The sequence below is a fragment of the Saccopteryx leptura genome, chromosome 10, assembly GCF_036850995.1.
Source record: "Saccopteryx leptura isolate mSacLep1 chromosome 10, mSacLep1_pri_phased_curated, whole genome shotgun sequence".
NCBI classification, from domain to species: domain Eukaryota; kingdom Metazoa; phylum Chordata; class Mammalia; order Chiroptera; family Emballonuridae; genus Saccopteryx; species Saccopteryx leptura.
The window spans coordinates 20261294-20287757 of NC_089512.1; the positions used below are offsets into that span (position 1 = coordinate 20261294).

General features: G+C 40.4%; 1 protein-coding gene across 2 annotated transcripts in view; it reads left to right on the forward strand.

Moving 5' to 3' along the window:
* GADL1 (glutamate decarboxylase like 1) overlaps positions 1-26464 on the forward strand; it is a 186774-nt gene that overhangs the window by 48353 nt on the left and 111957 nt on the right. For both annotated transcript variants that reach the window (XM_066350801.1, XM_066350802.1), the window contains exons 7-11: positions 3705-3784; positions 3912-3966; positions 10142-10258; positions 16583-16647; positions 16953-17034. In XM_066350801.1, the coding sequence (XP_066206898.1) occupies positions 3705-3784; positions 3912-3966; positions 10142-10258; positions 16583-16647; positions 16953-17034 (399 nt within the window). The remainder of the gene's footprint in view (positions 1-3704; positions 3785-3911; positions 3967-10141; positions 10259-16582; positions 16648-16952; positions 17035-26464) is intronic.

Genomic DNA, 26464 nt, shown 5'->3' on the forward strand with positions numbered 1-26464 from the left:
AATAAATGCCCTGGGAAGAGGGAAGAAATTCTCTAAAAGCCTTGAATAAAGATCATGCTTAGGAAAGATCAGTAGTACAGATGTAGCTAGAAAATGGGAGTAGAAATAAATTGAAACTCCATACAGCTATGAAACCAGAGCTAAGTGGTCTTTAGACTCTGGTGAAGCTATCTGTGTAAAAAGAGGTCAAATGTGTGCTAACATGCCAGCAGAAGGGGGAGCCACGAAACCAAGAACTAAATGGGTGATTTAGTCTGCTCGGGCTATTATAACAAGCAAGCAAACAAATGGGCATTGATTTCTCACAGTTCTAGAGGCTGGGAAGTCCAAGATCAAGGTGCTGATAGATTCCGTGTCCTAGCTCTCAGACCACTGTGTGTTCACATGGTCTTTCTTTTATTAATGCTTGTAGACAGAGTAAGGTTTCTCTGTCTTCCTCTTTTTATAAGGTCACTGATCCCATGAGAGTCTCACTATCATGATCTAATCTAAACCAATACCATTGCACTGGGGGCTAGGGATTACGCACATGAATTTTGACATAACAATGTGAAATACACGAAGAAATTCCATAACTTCGAACACACTATAACCTTGACTTTGTGTTTGCACCCCATCCATCCAGACACCACTTTGTAGCTCATTCCTTTCCCTGTTCTTCCAAAGAGACTCAGATCACAGCATTTGCATTATTTTAGCTCATATTTTATGACCATCTTCATCATTTATTATAACAAATCAATGCATTATTAGGTAAAAAAAATAAAGAATCAGAGGAGGCCATGTTTCCTAAATGGCCTTACACCTTGATGTCAGTCTTTTTGCTATACCTTCCTAGTTTTCTTATAGATGTTGGCCCCGTGGTTATTTTTCTGTATTGCTTGTTGGGTGGACTTACTTTTCCAGTTGTTTCACCACCCCGGATTAACCAGAGCAATTACTGCATCTCTGCCTTGGAACGTCAAATGCAAAACAGAGGTACCCACAGATGAAGGCATTTTTGCATACTCAGGTTCTGGCTGTCATTCAGCTGCTGGTGGAGACGAAAAGATCTTGACAGAGACCCTATACTGTCAAGAAATCCAAGGTAGCGTCTCCAGGTTCAATAGGAACCAAAGAGAAGAGGACTTTCAGGAAAAAGTAATAAATATGTGGCTTGATTAGCAGTTAAATATGAATTCCTTGAATTTATAGATATCCTAAGTTTGTAATTCAGATCATTTGGGAAAACAGCCTAAAGCAGTGTCCACTTGCCACTAAAAAGTAACGGGAGAAAAGAGACTCTTTTTGCTCCCAGGCCAGCAATCAGTTGTGCTGGTTCCTCTCTAGCCGAATGGAGGCTGGGGTGAGGCGAGTGAGACACTAGGGCGCAGGTGTCAGGGTCATGCTGCCTCAGATTTTGCACAGAGGTGCCTTATTCACTCACCCTATTTGTGACCTCTCTACTCAAGACCTGGTTTTGGATATAATCACAGTTATTCTGCGCAGCAAGCAGGTGCTCTTAGGATGCCATGTGGAGCACAGAGGAGTCCATCTGGCCTCCAGCTCTGCTGCCTTATAAACTGAACCAGCTGTGTGCTCTTGGAGAAATACTCCTTTTCCTCATTCCCTAACATATAGCCTGCACGGACCTTGCTCTCCCCACAACCCAGAGCCAACTGGAGCAGCACTAAAAGGAGTCCAAGTGTCCAGAATATCATCTATAGTGAGGGGGAAGTGATGCTTCACAGAGAAATTCAAGGTCACAGAAAAAAGTTTACAGGAACCAGAAAGGGGAATTTCAGTGCAACCTGCCTTTCATGTAGGCATTTGCTGTTTTAACTTTATAGAAATGAGCACCCGCTGAGATTTTTGCATCTTCTATAGACAAATGAAACCTAGGGGGAGTTTGGGTCTTAGAATGGCTGACTTATCCTCTGCCAGTGATGAGAGCAGCCACCGTTTGTTTCTAAATACAGATGTTACTTCTGAACTCCAGCCTTCTAGGTTTTCCTTTCCTTGAAACTACTTAGCATGTCTGAAGCATTGCCCTTTCTCTCTCTTTTTTTTCCTTCTGGGGCTCTTTTCCTCTTCTGATGCTTTCTGATGTTTAGACTTCAGTTATGCAAACTGTTTTTAATCTGTCCCTAAGCATTTGAGATCGACATTGAACTAGACTTTGCCCTGAGGTACCTGAAGATAGCTCCACTGAAGCTATTCTTATTTTGATTACCAGTGTTTTATTTATCAGATCTATTGGTTGGGGATATTTTGCAATTTCTAAGGGCAAAGCAAGGTGATTTTCTTTATTGGCTGATGTCAGCCAGGTAGGCTACCGTTGATCGCTATGAAATCAATAGCTGTTTGGTTGCCAGAGCCCGTCTCTCTGGTGAGAAATAATTGGCTTTGGTTTTGTCATCTTAGCGATAGTGGGCTGATGTAGCCAGCAGAGAATTAATTACATTTTCATGTACATTATTACTGCTCAATGTGCATATGTTCTTGCAACAACATGAAATGAATGCCTCCTATAGGCATTTTGGACAGGTTCTATTTGATATTTGGAAATTAATTATTTAGTATGGTTTCATTTTTCCTGATGGCGTTATTTCCGCATTTATTTTTACAGAGTTAAAATAAAAAGAGCTTCCAATAAAACTCTCTTGACAAAAGAAGAAAAAAAATGACCACATTTGAGGGAATATATCAAGTTAAGTGTGAAGGCATGACTACTCCTTTAATGTATTCATACCTACAAATTAAATTACTGAGGTTTTTTTGGTACAATAATGTCCTTTAGCACCTTCATTTTTCTAGCATGAAAAAGAATTAATTGACCACCTGTCCACCCTAATGTATAAAGACTGACATCTCCAATGTTTGAATGCTAATTATTTTTATAGGCTTTTGGAGTAGGGGGAAGAGGCCCAAAAATCTAAAGCATATACTACTATTTCCAATAAGAAATAGATGAGACCTAATTCCAGAGTCATTAGCCTCATCCATGCCAGGGCCATGTAAAGTGTCTACAAATTATTATTGCTTTTGTTGTGATGATTTTAGCTGCAGTCCTGTGTGCATAATTTCAGTCTTCAGAATTAAACTGGATTGGTCAAGTGTCATATCAGCACTTATAACTCATTGTTTGCTTTTGAAAATAATGATGTTTTTCTGTGATCTGTGATTATAATTTTTGAGACAGAGGTTCGCCCACTCCTTAGAGGGTTTTGAGTCAGCAGTAGACCAGATTCTCTTTCCACTGATGCTGAGTCTTACTAGTTGCATCAAGAGAAACTTCCTCAGTGTTCTGGAAAACAATAACATCCACTCAGCATATTTGTTCCATATGCCTGCTGTGTGCTGAGCCATTTACCTACATTAACCCATTGAATTTTGTGACAAAGATGGAGTAGGCACCAACATGCCCACTTTGCAGATTAGGAAATTGAGGCTCAGAGAGTATACATAATTTGCTCAAGTTTCCATAGCTTTAACTGGGAAAACTTGGAATTAAACCCTGATTTCTTTGACTCCAACCAAAGTCCATGTTCTCAACCACTATATTAAGGAGCTCAATTAAATTGCTACTTTCTTTTTCCTCTATGCAATAATGCTTTAAAGACTGGGCTCAGTCATGTAACTTACACCCATTTAGATAATTAGCAATAGCTTTTTCATGCTATGTAGTCATGTCTCTTTTTACCCTTTTGTCCCTTTTAATTTAGTGTCATTATTCCATGAAGAAGGCAGCTTCCTTTCTTGGGATTGGTACTGAGAATATTTGCTTTGTGGAAACGGATGGAAGGTAAAGGGGACAGGATCCGGAAGCCTGGTGGGTGAAGGGGGTAATCCATACTTTTAAAAAAAGCAGTACCAATGTCTGTTTACTGCTAAACATAACTAACTGAATACCTCAAATCTGCATCTCTCAGAGGTAAAATGATTCCTGAGGAACTGGAGAAGCAAATCTGTGAAGCCAGAGAAAAGGTGAGAGGGGAGAAAGGTAGAGGAGGAAAGAAAGCATATGCATGTATCTGGGTGTGAGGGAGAGGTTGCCAGGGAGGGTATGACAGCAGTCAGCCCCATTCCTGTGTGCAGACAGAGAAGAGAGCAAGCCAGACGTCAAATAGGGTAACTCGTTTACAGGGGCTCTATGTCCAGGTGCTGGGCTCTTCCTGTTCTGTGCGGTTTCTTGGATGTTTTCATCCCAGGTGACCAGAGTCTATTGAACCCTGACGTCACTGTTTTCAGCATGCTTGCCTAGAATTATCCTTAAAAGGTGAACCCAGCTTCTCTCTCCAGCGGGGCTCCCACAACCATTCCCCTACAAAGCTCCCAACTCTGACCATTCTGCCAGCCAAACCAGTTGTATCTGGTTGCGTTCAGAATGATTTCTGATTTCTTGATCAAATTGTCCTTCCAGGTTCTTCCACCCAAAGCCCATTCAGAACCATCATCCTGTATTGGCTTGGGGTCTAGCATTTTAGCTCTGGTAGAATGTTCTTTCTTCCTGAGCTTCCAGAATGTGCTGAAGCTTCCTTGCCTGTTGCTGGGGAAAGCAAGGTACCTGCTGTACTCTAGCTGAGGGCTGGCCCTGACACCTGCTTTGTGGGGGTATCACTGTCATGGTGCTGACCATCTTACTCCTTGGAAGGAAAGCCTGCTGGCTTAGGTGCACCTACTTCTTCAGTGCTTCCCTCCCAAGCCCACTCCAGTCCTCACTGCTAAAGGAGCTTCAGACTGTTCTCCCATAACTTTGCAATAGGTAGCAGCAAAGTCAGGTGCGACTGCTGAGAAACGAAGAGCCCAGCTTCTGAGTCAGGATGTGTCTCACCCCTCATAGGATATCACCTGCTAAGAAAAGAGGGGTTCTTTTCATTGTTTCAAGTTTTGATATTATATTTCCATTATTTTACTCTTTGTATTTTCATTTTTAATAAAAATCATCTTCTCCAGAACATGCTAGATTATTGTATTTAGTTTGGAATTCTGTAAAAATATTGCCTTTATTACAGATCTATTGGTTTCAGGTGTGTCCTTAGATCTACATTTGTCTTTGTTTTTTTTGTTGTTTTTTTTTTTAAAAAAACAACCTTCCAATGACAAGTGGATTTAAAGTTGTCTGGTGGTACAGATTATCCGATTTCTTTGATTCTTGGATAAAATTCTAGATTACAGCCTGTTTGTTCTTTGAGAACTCTCAAGATCAAATCCTAGCTTTATCATTTTTTAACCTAGTTTTATTTTTTACTACAAAAGTTTCTACCAAAAAGAAGTTTTTTAATGTCATTAATGCTTTCTGGTCAGAAATATTTATTGTGCTTTTTGTATAGTTTATATCAGTGGTAGTCAACCTGATCCCTACTGCCCACTAGTGGGCATTCCAGCTTTCATAGTGGGCAGTAACAGAGCAACCAAAGTATAAATAAAAAAATAGATTTAACTATAGTAAGTTGTTTTATAAAGATTTATTCTGCCAAACAGCAAAAATCCGACATAAAGTACTTGGTAAGTAATAATTATTATATGCTTTAACTTGCTATAACTCTGCTTTATAAATTTTATAAAGTCAAGTTACTTCCCTACTTTATAAATCACCATTACTGTGGAACCAGTGGGCGATTAGAAAGTTTTACTACTAACAGAGATACAACAGTGGGCAGTAGGTATAACAAGGTTGACTACCCCTGGTTTATATGATTCATTTATTCATTCCTTTATCCCTCCCTCTTTCTCTTTTTCCCTTTATTTTTTCTCCCTCTACCCCTCCATCTCTCCTTTCCTTCTTGCCTTTCTTTCTTCTTTCCCTCCTTCCTTCTTTTCTTCCTTGAATATTGAGCTTCCTATTATGGAAAATATCAAACAAATACGAAACTAAAGTAATGAGCATCATTATACAAGTTCAACAATCATGAGATTGTTGTCAGTGCACGCTCCCTTCCATTTCATCTCACCACAACTCTATTAGTTTGAAGCAAACCCCATGCCTTAAATAATTTGATATATAAACATTTTAATATACCTATAAAGAGTTTTTTTTAAAAAGTAATACCATTATAAGAAATAATTTCTTAATATTACCAAATATTCGCTCTATATTAAAATTTCTCTTGTTCCCTTATTTCAGGGGTCAAGAACCTATGGCTCACAAGCCAGATGTGGCTCTTTTGATGGCTGCATCTGGCTCACAGACAAATCTTTAATAAAAAAATAATGTTAAAAATATAAAACATTCTCATGTATTACAATCCATTCATTTCCTACTGCTCATGTTCATGGTTGCCGGTGGCTGGAGCCAATCACAGCTATCCTCTGGGACAACACCAAATTTTTATTGGATAATGCATAATGTACACAGGTCGTTGTATGGTTCTCACGGAATTACATTTTAAAATATGTGGCGTTCATGGCTCTCTCAGCCCAAAGGTTCCCGATCCCTGCCTTATTTTGAAATAGTTGATTCATTTGAATAAGGATTCATAAAAGTCGTATAAATCTTATCTAATCTATAGCTTCCCCCTCGTCCTTTTTTTTTTTTTTAAACTCTTGTCATTGATCTGTTGAAGAAACCAAATCCTTTGCCCTGGCCGTTTTCCACATTATGAATTTTGTATATTCCTCATGCATCTGAGACTCCAAGTGCTCCTCTCCTCAGCACCATCCATCTGTTCTCTGTATTTCTTATAATTTGGCAGTTAGATTTTCAGACGTGGTGAGATTCAGATGGGAATTTTTGCCTGGAATTATTCATGGGTAAATTTTTTTCTTCTATCAGGAAACATCTTGTGTCTCTTTCTGTGACAATACTGATTGATGGGCTCTGTGTGGTCAGCCCTGCCTGTTCTAGAACTCTACCTCAGCCTCTCACCTCACGGATTTTCCTGCCTTTGATGGTCATTGTCTAGATCCCTTGTTTCATTAGGCGGTGCTCTAATTCAGTGGTCCCCAACTTTTTTGGGGCCATGGACTGGTTTAATGTCAGAAAATATTTTCACCGACCGGCCTTTAGGGTGGGACGGATAAATGTATCACGTGACCGAGACAAGCATCAAGAGTAAGCCTTAGACGGAGGTAACAGAGGGAATCTGGTCATTTTTAAAAATAAACATTGTTCAGACTTAAATATAAATAAAATGGAAATAATGTAAGTTATTTATTCTTTCTCTGTGGACCGGTACCAAATGGCCCACGGACCGGTACCGGTCTGTGGCCCGGGAGTTGGGGACCACTGCTCTAATTTATTCTCTCAGTCCTCTCTCATTGATTGGCAGGCATACTACTATACAGGAAAATATTCCCCATCCTGCTTTGGTTTCGCTGAGAAAATAGCCTTCACAGGCAAGGCAGGATCCTGTTTCCTCCTTTCCCCTTATTTGCTAATTTATAGAAAATAGTGCCCTGGCCGGTTGGCTCAGCGGTAGAGCGTCGGCCTAGCGTGCGGAGGACCCGGGTTCGATTCCTGGCCAGGGCACATAGGAGAAGCACCCATTTGCTTCTCCACCCCTCCGCCGCGCTTTCCTCTCTGTCTCTCTCTTCCCCTCCCGCAGCCAAGGCTCCATTGGAGCAAAGATGGCCCGGGCGCTGGGCATGGCTCTGTGGCCTCTGCCTCAGGCGCTAGAGTGGCTCTGGTCGCAATATGGCGACGCCCAGGATGGGCAGAGCATCGCCCCCTGGGGGGCAGAGCACCGCCCCTGGTGGGCGTGCCGGGTGGATCCCGGTCGGGCGCATGCGGGAGTCTGTCTGACTGTCTCTCCCTGTTTCCAGCTTCAGAAAAATGAAAAGAAAATAGTGAGTGAGTTGCCTCACATCTCCTAAAGATAGTCAACTCTTTTTTCTTCCTTTTTTTTAGTGTCATTAAGAACTCATGTTCTAGCAGATTTGATGGGTTTTAGCCCACTGCCATCCTTATTATTTTCATTGTGTAAATTTTGGTTTGCCCTAACAATTAAAGTGCACAAAACTGACATATTCTAACTCCGAGAGCCTGAAAAGAGTTTTCCTAAAGTAAAAATTGCTCTAGGCACATTTAAAACTAGGGCAATGGGGTGAGAGTTGGTATGTCTCCTCCATTTTCTTTCAAGTCAGTTAAAACCGGAGCCTGGATTCACCAAGGACAAACCTCGCATCCATTCTGGGATAATACTACCTGATGACAAGTTTATTTTTCTCAGTAGCTTCAGACCTAGTTGTTCTGTTTCAAGCTTTTAACTTGGATTGCTTCAGATGTAGGAAATAGTACATCCACTTTTTTTTCCGCTGGGATTCAATTCCCCGGCCAGCCACACACTCCATTAAAAATCTGTAGAGCAGTGGCCTTTTACTTGATGGAGAAAACCACAGAGGCATTGGAGGCTCTGAAGTGCCTATGGAGAGATAAAACTAGTCTAACCACTGAATCTTTGGAAGTATTTCTGTGTGTGACTGTTGAAATGACAAACTTTCTCAGGGACTCCAGCTTCTTGTCAGCACACCATCCATTCTGCTTCCACTGAATTGTCTTATTCCCCACATGAGATATGCAAAAGGAAAAATCTGGAAGGTTAAATCCAGACTGTAAAAGTTTCATTTCAGGGCCTGGTATTTATAGCTCGATTGTTAAAAGGGTGAGGAAAAGTCATTAATAAGCTATAATAGCTTGCCTAGGTGTTTTCTCACCACTGTCAGAATGTCATATAGTTTATGAGGAAAAGCTCAACCATTAAAGACACCTTAAATGGTTTTAGTAAATTACTTTTTCTGTTGCTTTTAATGGTTGATATAAATCTGATCCTGTTTCCCTTAGGTCACTGACATGATAAAATATGGTCTGTGGGTAGTTGAGTTAAGGGAAGAATTCTCGAAGCGCATGGTTCCCCTGAAACTGTCACCGACTGACCCCCACTCTAAGAAGTTTGGGTGCACTCGATTACTGGTGTCACAGCCATCTGCCTAAATGGCGAATGGATTCATTGGGTGCCATCACTTTGATTCTTATGCATCTCAATTTTGAGATGTGAACCTAGTGTCCTTGCTCTGTCCCCCTTTCCATTGAGAAATAATATTTCTGTGAGTAAATCTGGTTCAAAATACACAACCCCTGACAGTAAACTTGGATGTAAACATGTTTTGTAAGAACAACTGCAGTTCAAGATAAAACTGAGGGGAAAGAAACGACTCCATCCTACATAGAAGTAAAAGTGAATTCAATGGGCATTAAACATTCTTGTCAGTTGTCCCTTGGGTGCTTGTTGCTGCCCCACCCCCATCTTTGTCTGAAAATTTTCCCTCTGAGGCACTTCCACAGCCAGCAACACATCTCGGCTGAGATGCTGGGATGGATCCATCGGAAACAGCCTCACGGACTATCCTCTGTGTAGTTGCCATGAACTCCCTTAAGGGTCCAAGGTCCTGGCTCGCTTGGCTGGAATTACCGTTCATCTTTGCATGTGTTCAACCTTCTCCCTTTCTGTCCATTTCGCTCTGGCTCCTGCTCATTCTGCAAGATGCAGCCATCAGCCATGTGAGGAGGAATAAGGGTAGGAGGAGTTATGGAGATTTTCTGTTCCACCACAGTTCCAACAGAGCTCAGTGTGTTGCAGCACCTGCTTTGAAGAGTGTATCCCAGTGAGGGGACCTTATCCCCTCTGATGACAAATTTGCACCTGAGCACGTTCTTTGTTTTCTAACTGCACTTCTTTCACAAGGAGACAAGCACACAGGCCTGTGTATTCTGTCCCCGGAACTGACTAGTTGTCTTCTAAACATTCCTTGTTATTGTAGAGAAGACTAACAACTTTGGCATTCTGGAGGCTCGATGACTCTCCCTGAGAAAGAGTTAGGAATCCTGAGAGTTAGTGACAGCTTTACCACTGCAGATGAGTTTATTGACTTTCTACCTGAGAAAGCTAAAAAACAGAAAATGCTCTGGGAAGAAAATGGGACTAAACATATCGAGTTGGGACAAGGTACGCTATTGTCATAGCGTTTTCTCAGTTTCCTTAGCTTCTCTATAATACAAGGCTGTAGAGGAGAAAAGCCTAGAAACATTCACTCAGTGAATGATCACCTCCAAAGAAACCAAATCCATTTCTGGATAGTTTATAATCCTTATAATTTACCAACCTATTACAGGAAAAATTTAGAGGTGATGGTGACAATTCTTATGTGTGCGTCCTTCTCACAGGGAGCAGCACCATTTCTTGTCTGTGCCACCGCGGGTACCACTGTGTTGGGTGCATTTGATCCTCTGGATGAAATCGCCGATGTCTGTGAGAGGCACGGCCTCTGGCTTCATGTGGATGTAAGTTCATCTTTATGTGCACGTCTGTGCAACTTCCTAGTCTTCTTGCAGCTTTGGTGGGAAATGTCTCATAGTCTCAGCAACTAGATATGTGTTCTGCAACTACTTTTATTGACATTTCTAACTAGGGGAAATAAATGTCTTTTTTGTATAAGGTATAAAGAAGAATCTTCTAAGTCTTGATGTAAATTTGGTTTCAGTTTTCTGGGTTCCCCTTTTATTTCCTTTTCTCCTTGAACCATTGTCTGTGGCCGCTTGACTCTACTGTAATGGAGTGACTAAAGAGTCAAGAGCCTTTGATTTTTGGATTCGAATAGACCTCTTTTTTCACTGGGACCTCAGTCCTCTGGGCTTCAGTCTCTTCGTTTGTAAAGAGGGAAGTGGCCAATGAGGTCTGCCAGTTATCTTCTGGCTTTAAAATGATATGATACCAATCAGCCAGAAAATGTGAAGGGCTGCACTATGTAATTTCATGCTCTAATTAAAGCAGGTTTTATCTAGATCTATTATAGATAATTATTGGAGAGAGACTGGGATAATTTATACTTTTCGTAATTTTTTAACTTAAAGGGGTGGCATTTTTTTTTCTAATTAATTTTGTAAGCCCTGAGGTTGTTTAGAGTGAAAATTTTTTCTTAATTAATGGCAACTCTTAAAATTCTATTTATCTGATGGTTAAGATTGAGTTCAGCCTGTTATAAATGCTTGTTGAGCATTTTGATTTTGTGTGCGCGCGCGCGAGTGTGCGTGTGTGTGTGTGTGTGTGTGTGTGTGTGTGTGTGTGTGAAGTGAGGAGTTAATTACTTTCATTCAACCCAATAAAAAGACGTGTTGAACACGCTGATGAAACTGTAGGGAAACTTCCTCTGGGAAGTGAATGGCTCACAGCCTCCTTATCAGAATTAAGGAAAGGACAATATTTTCGACTTGCTGAACGGAAAGTGACTGAGCATTTGGAGGATACACTTGCACATAATTTTATAATTTGGATGATTTTATGCTTTCCAAGTAAAGCATCTATGATATGATATACAGAGATTTTTCAGCAACTTAAAGCCTTCATTAAACATATGCTAATATATGGTAAAAAGCAGCAGTAATATAAATTCACTAGAGTTATAAGCTCAATTAGTATGCCAGTGGCAGTATTTCAGGTAGGTTATTTGTGACTTCTTTAAATGGAATTATAATACTTGTATCTGTTTACATTTCAACTTACAGTTTATTGATTTTTATTGACTTAGAAGCATAATAATACATTATGTCCTAAAAGACAATATGAAGTGAGTACTTCTGTCACTGTTAAAATAAGGGGAGAAAATAAAATACATCAGCATTTATACTTGAAAACTCTACTCTCATAAAAAATTAAATGTAGATTATATAGTTTATATAAAATATTAACTATAGCAGTTTCTAAATTGGAAATGATATTAAGAGATTTATGGGACTTAGAGAAAATTGTGATTTAGAAGTATGAATAAAAGCCTCTCTAGATTTTCTAAAAATTAGAGGTTGAATTTTGCAAGGAAACACTTCTCTAAGGAAATATGTGAGCCATACAAATTATTCTTTTTACACATAATGAATGCCTGTCATATTAGATTAATTTGGACAACAGTTTATCTGACCTAGATAAAGAAATTAACTCTAACATAGAAGTAGCGTTTGCATGTTCTTTAATATTGCAGGCAGCAAATCTGTTGATAAAGTTTCATATAGATGTATGTAGCTATTCTACTTTTTTATACCATGCACAGTTTGATAATTTTAAAAATAAAAAAATTAATAAAATTACTATAACTACTTTGACCTGTTCAAAATTTTTTAAAGAATATGTTAAAGACACTTTAAATTATTAAATTTTTGTATTTATTTTCTTTTTTTAAAATGTAATTCTCATTGCTTATTCTTTTGGGCTTGCTAGAAAATCATCCTGCTCTGCATATATACCACAATTTATTAATTCTAAGATCTACTTTTTTTTTTTTTACTTTTTTATCATGTCTGAAATTGGTCCGTTGATAATATTTTTTCTTTGTTAGTAGTAATCCAAAATGGTGACTCTTACATTTGATAGTGTCTTAAATTTGGTTGATTATAATGCACTTTTAAACAACTGAATAAGAAAAACCCTAGGTTTTGGTGTTTTATTTATTTATTTATTTATTTATTTGTATTTTTCTGAAGCTGGAAACGGGGAGAGACAGTCAGACTCCCACATGCACCCGACCGGGATCCACCTGGCACGCCCACCAGGGGGCGATGCTCTGCCCACCAGGGGGCGATGCTCTGCCCCTCCGGGGCATCGCTCTGCCGCGACCAGAGCCACTCTAGCGCCTGGGGCAGCGGCCAAGGAGCCATCCCCAGCGCCCGGGCCATCTTTGCTCCAATGGAGCCTTGGCTGCGGGAGGGGAAGAGAGAGACAGAGAGAAAGGGGGGGGGGTGGAGAAGCAAATGGGCGCTTCTCCTGTGTGCCCTGGCCGGGAATCGAACCTGGGTCCCCCGCACGCCAAGCCGACGCTCTACCACTGAGCCAACCGGCCAGGGCCAAAAAACCCTAGTTTTGTTGAAAATTTTTGCCTCTAGTTCTAGTCTTCTTCTGTGAAAGTAAGTTATTATCCCAGCCTCTGCCCCAGGCCAGGATGTCAGGATTGGTCCCCTCTTAGCTTCCTCAAGTCCCTCACCCACTCTTCAACCCAAGTTCCAAGGGGGTGAAAAACATTGTATCTAGCTTCTGGATCTCAATACTACCTCCATATCCACCTTCCTTTCAGTACTTGTCTCACTGTTCATTTATTACCTAAGTAATTAAAAAAAAATGTGGCCCTGGCTCAGTGGTAGAGCATCAGCCTGTCATGTGGTTGTTCTGGGTTCGATTCCTGGTCAGGGCACACAGGAGAAGTGACCATCTGCTTCTCCACTCCTACCTCTTCCTTTCTCTCTCCCTCTTTCTCTTTCTCTCTCTCTTTCCCTCCTGCAGCCATTGCTCGATTAATTTGAGCACATTGGCCCTGGGTGCTAAGGATGGCTCCCTGGAGCCTCTGTCTCAGGTGTTAAAAATAGCTCAGTTGCAAGTATAGCCCTAGAACCTTGGTCCCAAACAGGGCTTGTTGGGTGGATCCCAGTTGGGGCACATGTGGGAGTCTGTCTCTCTATCTCCCCTCCTCTTACTTGGAAAAGTAGAAAAAATAATTAATTAAAGAAAAAATATATAAGTAAAATAGTAACTGTGGTGTCTAACATATAGTAACAGCTCCATACTTGATGGTCCTTAATGAGTTGGCAAACCAAGCTCCTTCGTCATTTAGGTGATTTGTTCCATGTTTTCTGGAGTTAGAACTTAAAAAACTTAAGCAAACAAAAGTGGGCATAACATCGGGGGTATTGGTTTTTACTTTCAGCTCTTTTGAGGAATAAGTTTGTGGATGCTATTTCTAACCTGCCAGCCACTCTGTAAACAGTGACCTGCTGCCTTGAAAGAATGCATGTGATTTGAAAACTGCGATCCAGCTCACTAGGATTGAGAGGATATTGTTTACCTTTGGGGGAGGAAGAGGAGACAAAGTGTAGTGCAGGAGACACAGAGGAGTGCAAGTGAAAGCCTTGACTGGTTGGCTCAGTGGTAGAGTGTCGGCCTGGCGTGCAGAATTCCCAGGCTCGATTCCCAGCCAGGGCACACAGGAGAAGCGCCCATCTGCTTCTCCACCCCTCCCCCTCTCCTTCCTCTCCGTCTGTCTCTTCCCCTCCCGCAGCCAAGGCTCCATTGGAGCAAAGTTGGCCTGGGCACTGAGGATGGCTCCATGCCTTCTGCCTCAGGCACTAGAGTGGCTCTGGTTGCAACAGAGCAACACCCCAGTCGGGCAGAGCGTCGCCCCCTGGTGGGCGTGCCGGGTGGATCCTGGTCAGGCGCATGTGGGAGTCTTTCTGACTGCCTCCCCATTTCCAACTTCAGAAAAATATAAAAAAAAAAAAGAAAGAAAGAAAAAAAAAAGAGTGCAAGTGCGGTCTGTGAGGCAGGTGGAAAGAGTAAGACAATAAATGCATGTGTCTGAGTCTTACTAGTTAAATCTTCCTCTAATTGTCACTGGTAGGTTCTCTATAATGTTGGGGATACAAGGATTGAGAAAAGTAGGCAACTTAGTGTATAGGGTGTGTAATGGAAGTAGGAGAACATAATATGTAAGTCATCTTAATGTTTGTGAAGGTCAAGGTCTCAAAATCCAGAACTGGGGATCCTCAGTCAGTAGGCCAGAATAAAGTTTTCTAGATGCTGAAGGCAGTTGCCTCTGTATCTCAGCCTTAGTCAGACATGGCCCATCAGGAATGCTCTTGGGATACAGTGCAGTAGAGGGGGGGGGGGGACTTGACTGACAACTCCACGTCTTCAGTCCTGTCATTGGGAAATCTTTGAGATTTGCCTGCATACCCCTTTCAGTTCACAAACCTTTGGGAACTCCATGGGGTTATTGGAGACTCCCGTTCATGGAAGCAGGGCTAGAAATAAGCAGACACACGTGAGGTTCTTAGAACTTGAATTAAAAAGGCATTCACACTTAAGGCCATGCGAGAGCCCAACTCTGAAAGTGTGGGCCTTCTTAATTTGTACACCTCAGGTGACACACTCACTGTAGTTCCAGCCCTTAATGAGAGAGTTATTGTTTAGTAAGATTTAAAGCCAGCCATGCCTTGTTGTTCACCAATGGGCTCAGCTTTTGTGATACACTGTGGATTATGGAGACATCTCATTTCTTTCACCTTCCACATCTATGGGACACACAATGTTGCTACTTCTTTCTTCATGATATTCCTCATCTTTTTAAATTCTAGGGCACAAATAGAATAACCTATGTTCTAGGCCAAGGGTCCCCAAACTACGGCCCATGGGCCACATGCGGCCCCCTTAGGCCATCTATCCAGCCCCCGCCGCACTTCCGGAAGGGGCACCTCTTTCATTGGTGATCAGTGAGAGGAGCCTAATTCCTATTGAAATACTGGTCAGTTTGTTGATTTAAATTTACTTGGTCTTTATTTTAAATATTGTATTTGTTCCCATTTTGTTTTTTTTGTTTTTTTACTTTAAAATAAGATATGTACAGTGTGCATAGGGATTTATTCATAGTTTTTTTTTTTATAGTCCTGCCCTCCAACGGTCTGAGGGACAGTGAACTGGCCCCCTGTGTAAAAAGTTTGGGGACCCCTATTAGGCAGTTTCTATACTCACCTCCTCCTACCTAGAGTACTTCCATCGTCCCCAATTATCCATGCTATACTCTACCATTTGGCCAACTGGTCCCCTTCTTCTCTAAGTTATGATGCTATCATGAAGGAACGGTGAGCTTTGGCTTTCAAATATGGTTTTTTATTATCTCTGCAAAACTTTGGACAGTTTACCTACCACCTCTGAACCTTAGTTTTATTCTGTTAAAAAACTGAAGTGATAATCACCCCATTCTTAATGCCATGTGATATGGTGTAAGTAGCCTCGGAGACATTCAGCATAGCCCGCAACAGTCCCCCTCATTTCCCCACCACAGTCACCCTTTACTGCCCTACAGACTAAACTTAGAAGCTTGCTCAGTTTCAGGAACCAAACTGCCTTTCTTATCCCTCACATCAATTCTTCCTCCCTCTCCTTCAGACTTATTGACTCTGGGATTTCATTTCATCTCCTTATTCTCGGTTCCCCTCTCCTTCGCTCATATTTACCTTTCCAGTGAATAACTTCCGGAGGTCCCAGGTCTCCTTTCTCCCACTCTCACGTTTCTCATTTGCAAATATATCTGAAAAACTACTTGACTGAAAAGATCTAATTTTTGAATAATAGGATCCATTTCTGCCCAGCTCGGGCTAGTTGGCTGTGAATTCTATTCCCTTCTATCCACCTTGACAACACTTGGCACATTTATTACCCAGAATGCCAGTCCTTAGTCCCCAATTCATTATTAGCATCAGTACCTTCTGTATGGTAGAATTGTGGTGGTGTACGGATATTGTCTATTTTAGATTCTAAGACTCAAGAAGGTATAGACTTTGTCTTTTAAACCTTTTTGATCCTAGGCAAAACAACAGGTTAATATAACAGTATCTTTATGATATGTGGATTTAATCCTAAGGGTCCGTGGGAGCCAGCTGCTGTGGTGGAGCTCTGACTGCCTAGGTAGGGCCAGTGATAAACTTCCCTGGAGTATAAGTCAGTTCACATCCACCTACAGAAAAGATTCAAGGCAGATTGAGATGGTCACTCAGGGTTTTCTATGGTAATTGGCTGGTACACAGAGACCACTGAAATAACATGTTCTGGTTATGTCCGTTTCTCCACAGGCCTCGTGGGGTGGCTCAGCTTTGCTGTCGAGAAAGCACCGCAGGCTTCTGCAGGGTGTCCAGAGGTAAGTGCGGAGCCCGGATGCAGCATCTTTCACACAGGCGTGGGACTCTCTTTGGACTTGGCCCACTTAAGTGACGCTTTGAAAATAGACAAAGAAACCAAGTAATTGCTTTACTTGAAGGAAAACAAATAAACCAAAAGACTCCAAATTTCCCAGACTACTCAAACGAGGAATTCTATTGAGTACTACCTGGGGTATGAGGACGGAATGTGTGTGTTGCTTCATATGGTGATCGTCTTCTCTCGTCCAGCAGAAACCAATAGGTGTCCTCCCTACCTTATCGTTTTATTTGCTTTACACAACAGAGCTGATTCTGTGGCCTGGAACCCCCACAAGATGCTGATGGCCGGAGTTCAGTGCTGCGCTCTGCTTGTCAAGGACACATCTGTGAGTCTTCCTCTTAGCCTTTGGGCATCGAGAGGGGTTCCATTATGGGGTTTGCAGAGGATGTATTTTTTATTATATTTTGGGGCTTTGGGCCAGATATTGGTAAATGTCTACGGTCTATGTTGATGGCATCAAAAGGAAAGATAAATAAACTCAGATGAAAGAGCGAGTGTTTCTGCTCAGGTAATTCTGTGGATTCGATTTAGGCATTATGTAATCTCATTAGTCACGGCAAAGAATGGTCTCTCTCTCGCTCTCATTTGGATTATATTTTAAAAATCAGTTTTTAACACTGCCAAGATGTTTTTCTTCTTGATTAAGTCTGGGATTTAAGTTATCTTGAAACTTCTGCTCGGTGAGAAAGTGGAACAGATGTGTGTCATACATTAAATTGAATGCTTAATATGCGTGGCTGGGACTTAACAGCCCATTTATATGGGGAGATGTTAGTTCAGGGCTGATCATCGAGCTCTGATTTATTAGAGAATTGTCTCTCTCAAGTGGTTGGTACTTAGCTTCTTTTGGAACATTAGGGAGAGCTGAAAACTTGGCTGGATTACTGTGAGGCAAGTGAGGAAAGAGTTGCTGAGGCCCCTCTTGGCGAGAGGTATAAACTCCGTTTTCTGTGGGTTAAAGAAAGATCCTTGTAGGAAGTGGCCCAGGCTGGGAAGTGCCTCTTCATTCTTAGAAATGCCTCCTCGAGATCTGTGAGCAGCGTGTGGGTGATCTTTCTCAGCCATCTGTTTACACGTTTTGTCGTAGGGGACTCCCTTTGCCAATGCTAAAGTCATTTTCTCTTTTTAAGAAATTTTATTCAGCCCTGGCCGGTTGGCTCAGTGGTAGAGCGTCGGCCTGGCGTGTGGGGGACCCGGGTTCGATTCCCGGCCAGGGCACATAGGAGAAATGCCCATTTGCTTCTCCACCCCCCCTCCTTCCTCTCTGTCTCTCTCTTCCCCTCCCGCAGCCAAGGCTCCACTGGAGCAAAGATGGCCCGGGCGCTGGGGATGGCTCCTTGGCCTCTGCCCCAGGCGCTAGTGGCTCTGGTTGCGGCAGAGCAATGCCCCGCCCCAGAGGGGCAGATCATCGCCCCCTGGTGGGCAGAGCATTGCCCCAGTGGGCGTGCCGGGTGGATCCCAGTTGGGCGCATGCGGGAGTCTGTCTGACTGTCTCTCCCCATTTCCAGCTTCAGAAAAATACAAAAAAAAAAAAAAAGAAAAGAAATTTTATTCAAATGCAAATCATATTTAAAATTTGAAACCTAGTCTTGACTGTGTGGATAGTTACACCTCTCTTTAAAAAAAAAAAAGAAAAGAAAAAGAGAAGAAAAACGGTGGTGTTTGGGTGTCAGTACCCTTTGTGGTTTGAGATAACCAAACAGAATGTTCATCAGAAACCAAGAACAGATTCTGCCTCTGTAGATAGAGACACTCTTGGGAAGATGAATTTATTCTTTAATGTTTTAGGCTAGCTACCATTCATTGACTGTATTCAATTACATTTAATTACTTTTCATTTACATTTTTAGATTGTAGAGTGAATGCATGTTTATAACTGAATTATTATATTATTTGTGAACAAAAGAACGTACTCACCTTGCCCAGAGATACATAGTTAAGACATGACAGACTTAGGTGTAAACCTGGGATTTCCTTTGGTCGAGATATAAGAACAAAAGCATTTTTTATGTGCCAGGCATTTTCTATCTGCATTCTCCCTAATGAGCCAATCTGAATGATGTTCTTATCCGTTGATGTGCTGCTCTCAGGAGTGGAAAATGTAGACCAAAAATTTTATGACTACTCCTTTTAAACAATTTTCTAGCTTTTGTACATTTTTCTTGTTGAATGGTATCTGAATGATTTAGCCAAGAATTGATTTACATTTATGTACTTGAAGCAATTTCAAATTTTCTGGATCATCTAACTTTCTAGCAGGGGTTAAAATTGTATTTTTTTTTTAAAGAATTCATTCCTGGTTCTCAATAAAAACAATAATACCTATGTCTACTCACTTGGCAAAAAATTAAGAGGTTAGAAAAATTGTATTCATTGTGCAAAGAATTGAGCACTTTCAGACGAGATTGGGCATGTTCAGGGTGGTATGGCTGTAGACGCCTGAATTCAGCACTTTCAAAAGTTAGCAATTTTTTTGGATGAAAAACTGTTTTCAAATTAACTGGAATAAAGGGCTGAACCATGAGATGTGAGTATGACAATCAGCTTAGGAAGTTTGTGTTGGCAGTTTTCTCTCTCTTTAACCTATTTTCTGCCTCTGTTGTTCTCTTTCATATTCATTTATTCATTCATTCTACCAACTCTAACTGATTTCCTATGTAGGCCAGGCACTGTGCTGATTCTGAGCTTACAAAACAGACACAACCCCCATAATCAAAAAGCATATAATCTCACAGAGGAGACAGTGAACAAAATATACCTATTTCATTCTTTATAATTAATTCTTTTTTAAAAATTGAATTTATTGGGATGACTCTGGTTAACATAATTATACAGGTTTCAGGAGCCCAATTCTACAACACACCATCTGTACACTGTGTTGTGTGTTTATCACCCCTCTTAGTCAAGTCTTCATCCATCACTATTTATTTTTCTATACCCTCCTCCATCTCCCTCCACCCCATCAGTCACCACACTTGTCTGTGTCCATTAGTTTTGTCTTTCTTTTTCTTTTGTCCTTTTTTGCTCACCCACTCCAAAAGCTGTCAGCCTGCTTTTATGTATGAGTCTGTCTCTGTTTTGCTTGTTAGTTTATTTCTTTCATTAAATTTCACATGTAAGTGAGATCCTATGGTACTTGTCTTTCTCTGACCGGCTTATTTCACTTAGCGTACTGCTCTCTAGGTCCATCCACGTGCTCACAGAAGGTAAGATTTCACTCTTTTTTATGCCCATGTAGTATTCCATTATGTTCCAGATCTTGGCTATTGTAAATAATGCTGCAGTGAACTTAGAGGTGCATCTATTCTTTCAAAGTAGTGTTTCAGGATTCTTAGCATATATTCCCAGAAGTGAGATCACTGGGTCAAAAGGCAGTTCCATTTAAACTTTTTAAGTTAAATCCATATTGCTTTCCACAGCGGCTGTCCTAATCTCCATTCCCACAAACAGTGCACGAGGGTTCCCTTTTCTCCACACCTTTGCCGATACTCGTCATTTGTTGATTTATTGATGATAGACATTAAGACTGGTGTGAGGTGATAGCTCATTGTGGTTTTAATTTGCATTTCTCTGATTGGTGACATTGAGCATGTTTTTATATCTGATAAAGGATTAATATCCAAACTTTATAAAGAACTTATAAAACTCAACACCAAAAAAACCCAAACATTCTAATTAAAAAATGGACACAATAATGGTCAATAAACACTTCCCTGTTCTTTAGTTATTATTTTAATAAGTGTTCCAAAGAGTTTGTCAGACACTGTTGATTATATATTCCATAGCCATTCCAACCTCCTTCTCTTCTATGTCCCAAATTCATCTAACCAGTCTCCCTTGCCTCTAAGTGTTTTCACATGATACAGATACAGCTAATATGATGTAGAGGAAATGTGATGGGGCTTTTGAGAACAGTTTTCCTTTCTGCTAGAGGGGATACACACAAGAGATGAGCTTTCCCCCCACCTGTTTTGAATGCAGTTGTATCTCAACACGATGCATAAGGCTCTGACCTCGTAACCATAGACAGTGACCCTAAATCAAAAAGTGAACACACAGAGAATGGCAGAGCAGAAATGGGAAAAGTCTTGGTCCTGCTTAATGATTTTGCATTGTTGCACTAACCCTGGGACTACCTACTTCCAGACTTTTTTGTGGCATGAGGTAATTAAATGTCTTAACGGTAAAACTATTTTTATTGGGTAATCTGTTCCTTGTAGCCAAATGCATTCCTATCTGATACAGAAAGTAGTGTGCTACTCTGAGAATACCCAGTAGGGCGATCTGAAATGTCCCAGGTGGAAAAAAAAACAGCATGCTCAGGTTCTTTAAGAAAGAGAGGTCTTTTTTTAATTTTAGATACTGAAAGAAGTCCATTGTTGCTGAAGCACAGAGAATAGTGCTAAAACTGGCATAAAACAGGGCTAAGAGATTAGGCAGTGGATAAAGCAAGCAGGATCTGAGAGACCATTTTAATGATTTTAGACTTGTTCTTCAAAACAAGGGATGGAAGAATTTTAAAAATGTGGAAGTAATCTGAAATGATTTTCATTTAAGGCAATGAATTGGAAAGGGGCAAGAATGAATACAGGAATAAGTAAGGGCTTACAGTTTCCAAGCAAGAGTTGATGGTAGAGGAGGTAGAACAATGTGATAAAATTTAAGATATATTTTAGCAATCAATAAGACAGGGCTGAATTACCAGTTGTACATGGGAGATAAGGAAGAAGTAGGTGTCATGGTTGACTTTCTGATTAGTGATACAGCAACTGAGTGAATGGTCCTATTTAAGGAGATGGAGATTGCTAAAGGAGAGAATATTTGAGAGTGAAGTACCTTCTGATTTCAGCATTGGCTCTGTTAAATTTGAGATTCCTATGAGATACCCGGATGAAGATGTCATTTCAGCAGTTGACATACGGATCCAAAGTTAGAAAAAGAGGTCTAGTCTGAAGAAGCATATTAGGGAATTATTGACATGTAGAGGATTGTTGAGGTCATAGGAGTAGAATAGATTGTCCTAGGAGGAACTTTGGAGTGAGAAAGGAAGAGGATGTAGAACTTAGACCTGAAGAACGTCAGAAGCTAAAGATTATGTAGAAGAGGAACTCACAGTGAAGCCTGAGTTGGAATGGCTACAGAGAGAGGAGTAAGATCAGGAAAAAGTGATGCTGTAAAAATTGAGAGAAGAGCCCTGGCCGGTTGGCTCAGCGGTAGAGCGTCGGCCTAGCGTGCGGAGGACCCGGGTTCGATTTCCGGCCAGGGCACACAGGAGAAGCACCCATTTGCTTCTCCACCCCTCCGCCGCGCTTTCCTCTCTGTCTCTCTCTTCCCCTCCCGCAGCCAAGGCTCCATTGGAGCAAAGATGGCCCGGGCGCTGGGGATGGCTCTGTGGCCTCTGCCCCAGGCGCTAGAGTGGCTCTGGTCGCAACATGGCGACGCCCAGGATGGGCAGAGCATCGCCCCCTGGTGGGCAGAGCCTCGCCCCTGGTGGGCGTGCCGGGTGGATCCCAGTCGGGCGCATGCGGGAGTCTGTCTGACTGTCTCTCCCTGTTTCCAGCTTCAGAAAAATGAAAAAAAAAAAAAATTGAGAGAAGAGTATTTTGAGTGTGAATGACTGTCACCCTTTGTATCATAGCTTAAATGTCCTTCCACAAGGGTTCCCAGACTCCACAAGGGAAACTGGCATCTCCCCTTTATTCTTTCTCCAACCCTGTTATCTTCTTCTAAAGTACATTGACCATGATTTGTAATAGTGACTTCTCATGTGTTAACTTTCCTTCCCTCTAGAATGTAAGCTGCATATGAGGATAGGAACTATTTCATTATATTCACTACTATATTTCCACTGCCTAGAAGTTTTTATTGAACAAGGAAACAATTAAAATTTGCTGAAAAATGTGATGAGTAAATAAATCAAAAGTCCTCAGAAATATCTGCATGCCAACAATAACTAAGAGTTTCCAATTTCTCCCCTTCCCCAAATTATTCCTTTTGAAAGCTCTGATTAAACAATGATTAAAATTATAGTTGGTGAGTTTTATTGCCTACGCCCTTACACAGGCTTGAGCATGCTTCCAGCAGTAATTGATAAATAGGGATTTTAATTTGGACTTACTTTTCCAGCTAATGGAAGGGGATAACTACAGTTAAAGGAGCAAATTACTCAGTGAATATACTTCTGTTAAGGGAAAAACTAATTCCCTAATTTGTATCCTCAAAACCCTAACATTCACTCTGCTGCTTTCCTGATTGACTAGCTTGTGGTGTTTGCATTTTTAATTTCTTTGATTAGTGAAGAAGAGTGCTTTACAAACACAGCAGAGCTGTGCTCCTGAAGTGTACTATTACACTGAAGTGTACGACAGTACATATTACAAAGTGTATTCTTTGCATCATAGAGATAAACTAAAATCAGGGATTTTAAATATATCTGTGATTATAAATAGGCTGACTTCAAAAGTAGAAGTTGGATATATGTAGCTATTTTGTATCAATGACAGTTTTGATGCTTTATCTAAAATAAACGGCAAGCTATTCTTAGAATCTCAATATTGGCTTTTTGATTTTTAGTGTTTATTAGAAGGACTTTTAGTTTTACAAAACCTAACAAGTATACGAGAACATGAAACATGCTAATAAGATGACTTTTTGAGTATAGATTATTTCTCTTCATTTGTATCTACCATTACCATCCAATATTAATTCACAAGGACTTCCTGTTTAACTTAGCAGCTACAGACAATTTAAGGGACTTTTTCTTTTTAGAAAGACTGTTGATACTATGAATTTTTAAACCTATATCTATTTTTATAGGTGTATTTCAGAAATTATGCATGTATGTATATATTATAGGCAAATCAGAAAATTTAGATATGGAGAAAGATGAAGAAAAAGAGACATAGAATAAAAATAACTGTAGATGTCCTTTTATATATTTTATTATGCACAAATACATGTAAATGTATACATATGTACACATACCTAACCTAAAGAAATTATAACATATTTTGCTTTTTAACGTGCTTTCTCTGTTGAACAAAACTGAGTATTGTTCCATTTCAATATGTACTGTGTACTTTCTTTTTTCTTTTTTTTTCGTACTGTGTACATTTTTAATAGCTGTATTATATCCTATTGTTTTCCTATATTATAATGAACCTGATGACTCCCTTATTACTGACCAATTAGATGGTTTTAATTTTGGTCTATTATGGATTTGACCACCATCTTTGAGGCTATTTTTGCACATCCTTTATTGTTTCCTTGGAATAAATTCCTGTAAGTAGGAGAGCTTCGATCATCTTTCCTGATGCTTTTTATTCTTGTTTCCTAATTTTCTTTCTAGAGAGTCCTAACTTTCCACTAGCAGAGTATGAGTGTGTGTGTGTGCGTGCGTGCATGCATGTGTGTATGTGTGTGTGTGCATATGTTATAGAAATCTCTTTAACATCAAAGGATTATTTAGCTTTATCAATTTAATGGGCAAGTCATTTGTACCCCACACTTAACAGACACACACATAAACAATTTTCTTCTAATTTTATCTATGGACATATTATACCTCCTTCTCAGGGATCTTCTTTAGTTAGAGTTATTGACATGTAATTCTGACTTATATGTTTCAATAATAAGGTAGGAAAAAGGAGAGTTAAGTTTGCAATTTTTTTCTTTTCACCTTTATTTTAGAGAAGCCTCTGGCTGTAGTCTCAGTTTCTCTTCAGGAGAAGGAGCAGATGGAGGAAGAGTAGCAAATTCATTTAAGACTATGTGCCCGGCACTGCCCGTTAAGAGAAAGAAGAAAAAGGAGACTAATACCATCTCCCAATGTGGTCCCCCAGGAGAAGGCAGAGAAATTTCACTGGAATACAGCACTTGAAAATGTGCTGTCTCTCAGACCATTTAAATTTGAGGAAGTAGATTTATCAGAAAAACATAACAAACTCTATCTTCTTTTGTGAATTTCTCTTTTAGCTCTTGTTTATCCTCATGGATTCCTATGGAAGTGTCATTAGATGGTTTGAAAATACTGAATGATCTGATCATCAAAAAAAATGTTTTTTCTTTTATGCCAGAGAATACTCATCCTCTCCCTATGCACATACTTTATACATTTCTTTGGAATGACAGCTTCCTAACTAATGTAGCAAAAAAAAGGGGGTGAAGGTATGTGCTTAAAACTGATTAGAAAGAAGAAGCATTTGACTTGTAGAAGAGACATCAATCTCCTAGACTTGATACTGCCAAAATTTTTCTCCATATCTTGAATGATTTTACTTGAACTGAGAAAATTCATTTTAAACTTTGCAGCAAGGTTGAGAATTGCATAAAACCGACAGAACTGATCGAATTCATGGTTAGTAAATAGCCCCCTTTTAAAATTATAATCAGCAAAAGTTCACTTTATTTTCATGAGTCTTTTGGAAATTTGTGCATATGCATTTTTATAGGAACACATCACATTAAAAAAAAAAAACCTACACTCTGGCTGGTTGGCTTAGTGGTAGAGTGTCAGCTCAGAGTATAGAAGTCCCAGGTTTGATTCCCAACCAGGGCACACAGGAGAAGCACCCATCTGCTTCTCCACCCCTCCCCCTCTCTTTTCTTTCTATCTCTTTCCTCCCCTCCTGCAGCCAAGAATCCATCAAAGCAAAGTTAGCCGGGGCACTGAGGATGGCTCCATGGCCTCCACCTCAGGTGCTAGAATGGCTCAGGTTGCAATGGAGCAATGCCCCAGATGAGCAGAGGATCGCCCCCTAGTGGGCATCCCAGGTGGATCCTGGTTGGGTGCATGTGGGAGTCTGTCTCTCTGCCCTCTGCCTCTCCGCTTCTCACTTCAGAAAAATACAAAAAAAAGTGCCCCAAAACTAAAAAACCTCACATGATGTCACCAGTCATTACAAACACTCCTATTATGTCTCTTTCCTTCTCCATGAGGTAAAGAGATATAATGATTAGTGTGTGAATTACAGATGTTCAAAATCCATTATGTCTTTTTACACCAATAATAATAATAATAATTAATAATAATGGGGTTTAGGGTTTATTTGTTGTTAATTGCAGTTGTCATTAATTTTAACAAGGGGATTTGTACTTTGCTTTAGATCCATGCTCCATATAACCAAGTGTAATAAATCCTTTGCAAACTATGGCTCCAAGGGGTGTGTTATTACATAATTGTTATTATACTACTTGATTTCAGTGAGTAGTTACCATCTTGTCATAAATGGGCACAGGTCCCAATGCAGGATCTATTCCATGGTTGAGATAATCATCTATATAGTTAGCTACTGGAAGGCAGATGGGGTCTCATTCATTGCTGTAGTCCTTCTACTTAGTACAAAGCCTGACACTCAACTAATGCTCAATAAAAATATTTCTTACGATAATCTTTGTGTCTTTTTCCAATACTATCAAATGATAATGTGTTTTAAATTTATTACCTGCCGTATGAAGTACTTGTTCCATTATAATCGCAACCTGATCTCTTTCAAGTCTCAAAGAGTCTCCCTTCTCGCTAATAAGTAAGACTATTATTTTTGACAGAGTGTAGAAATTCTTTGACTTATCCATATGGTTTGATATATCCATTGTCTGTTCACATCTCCTATTTCATGTTGGCACTTTAAAAAAAAGCCTTTACTCTAAACTGTGCCAACATTTGGCCTTTTATCTGTGTGCTTCAGAGCCTAATAATAAATCAGTGACTCATGCGTTCCTTTTTCAGAAACCATATTGTCTTTCCCCTAGGGGCT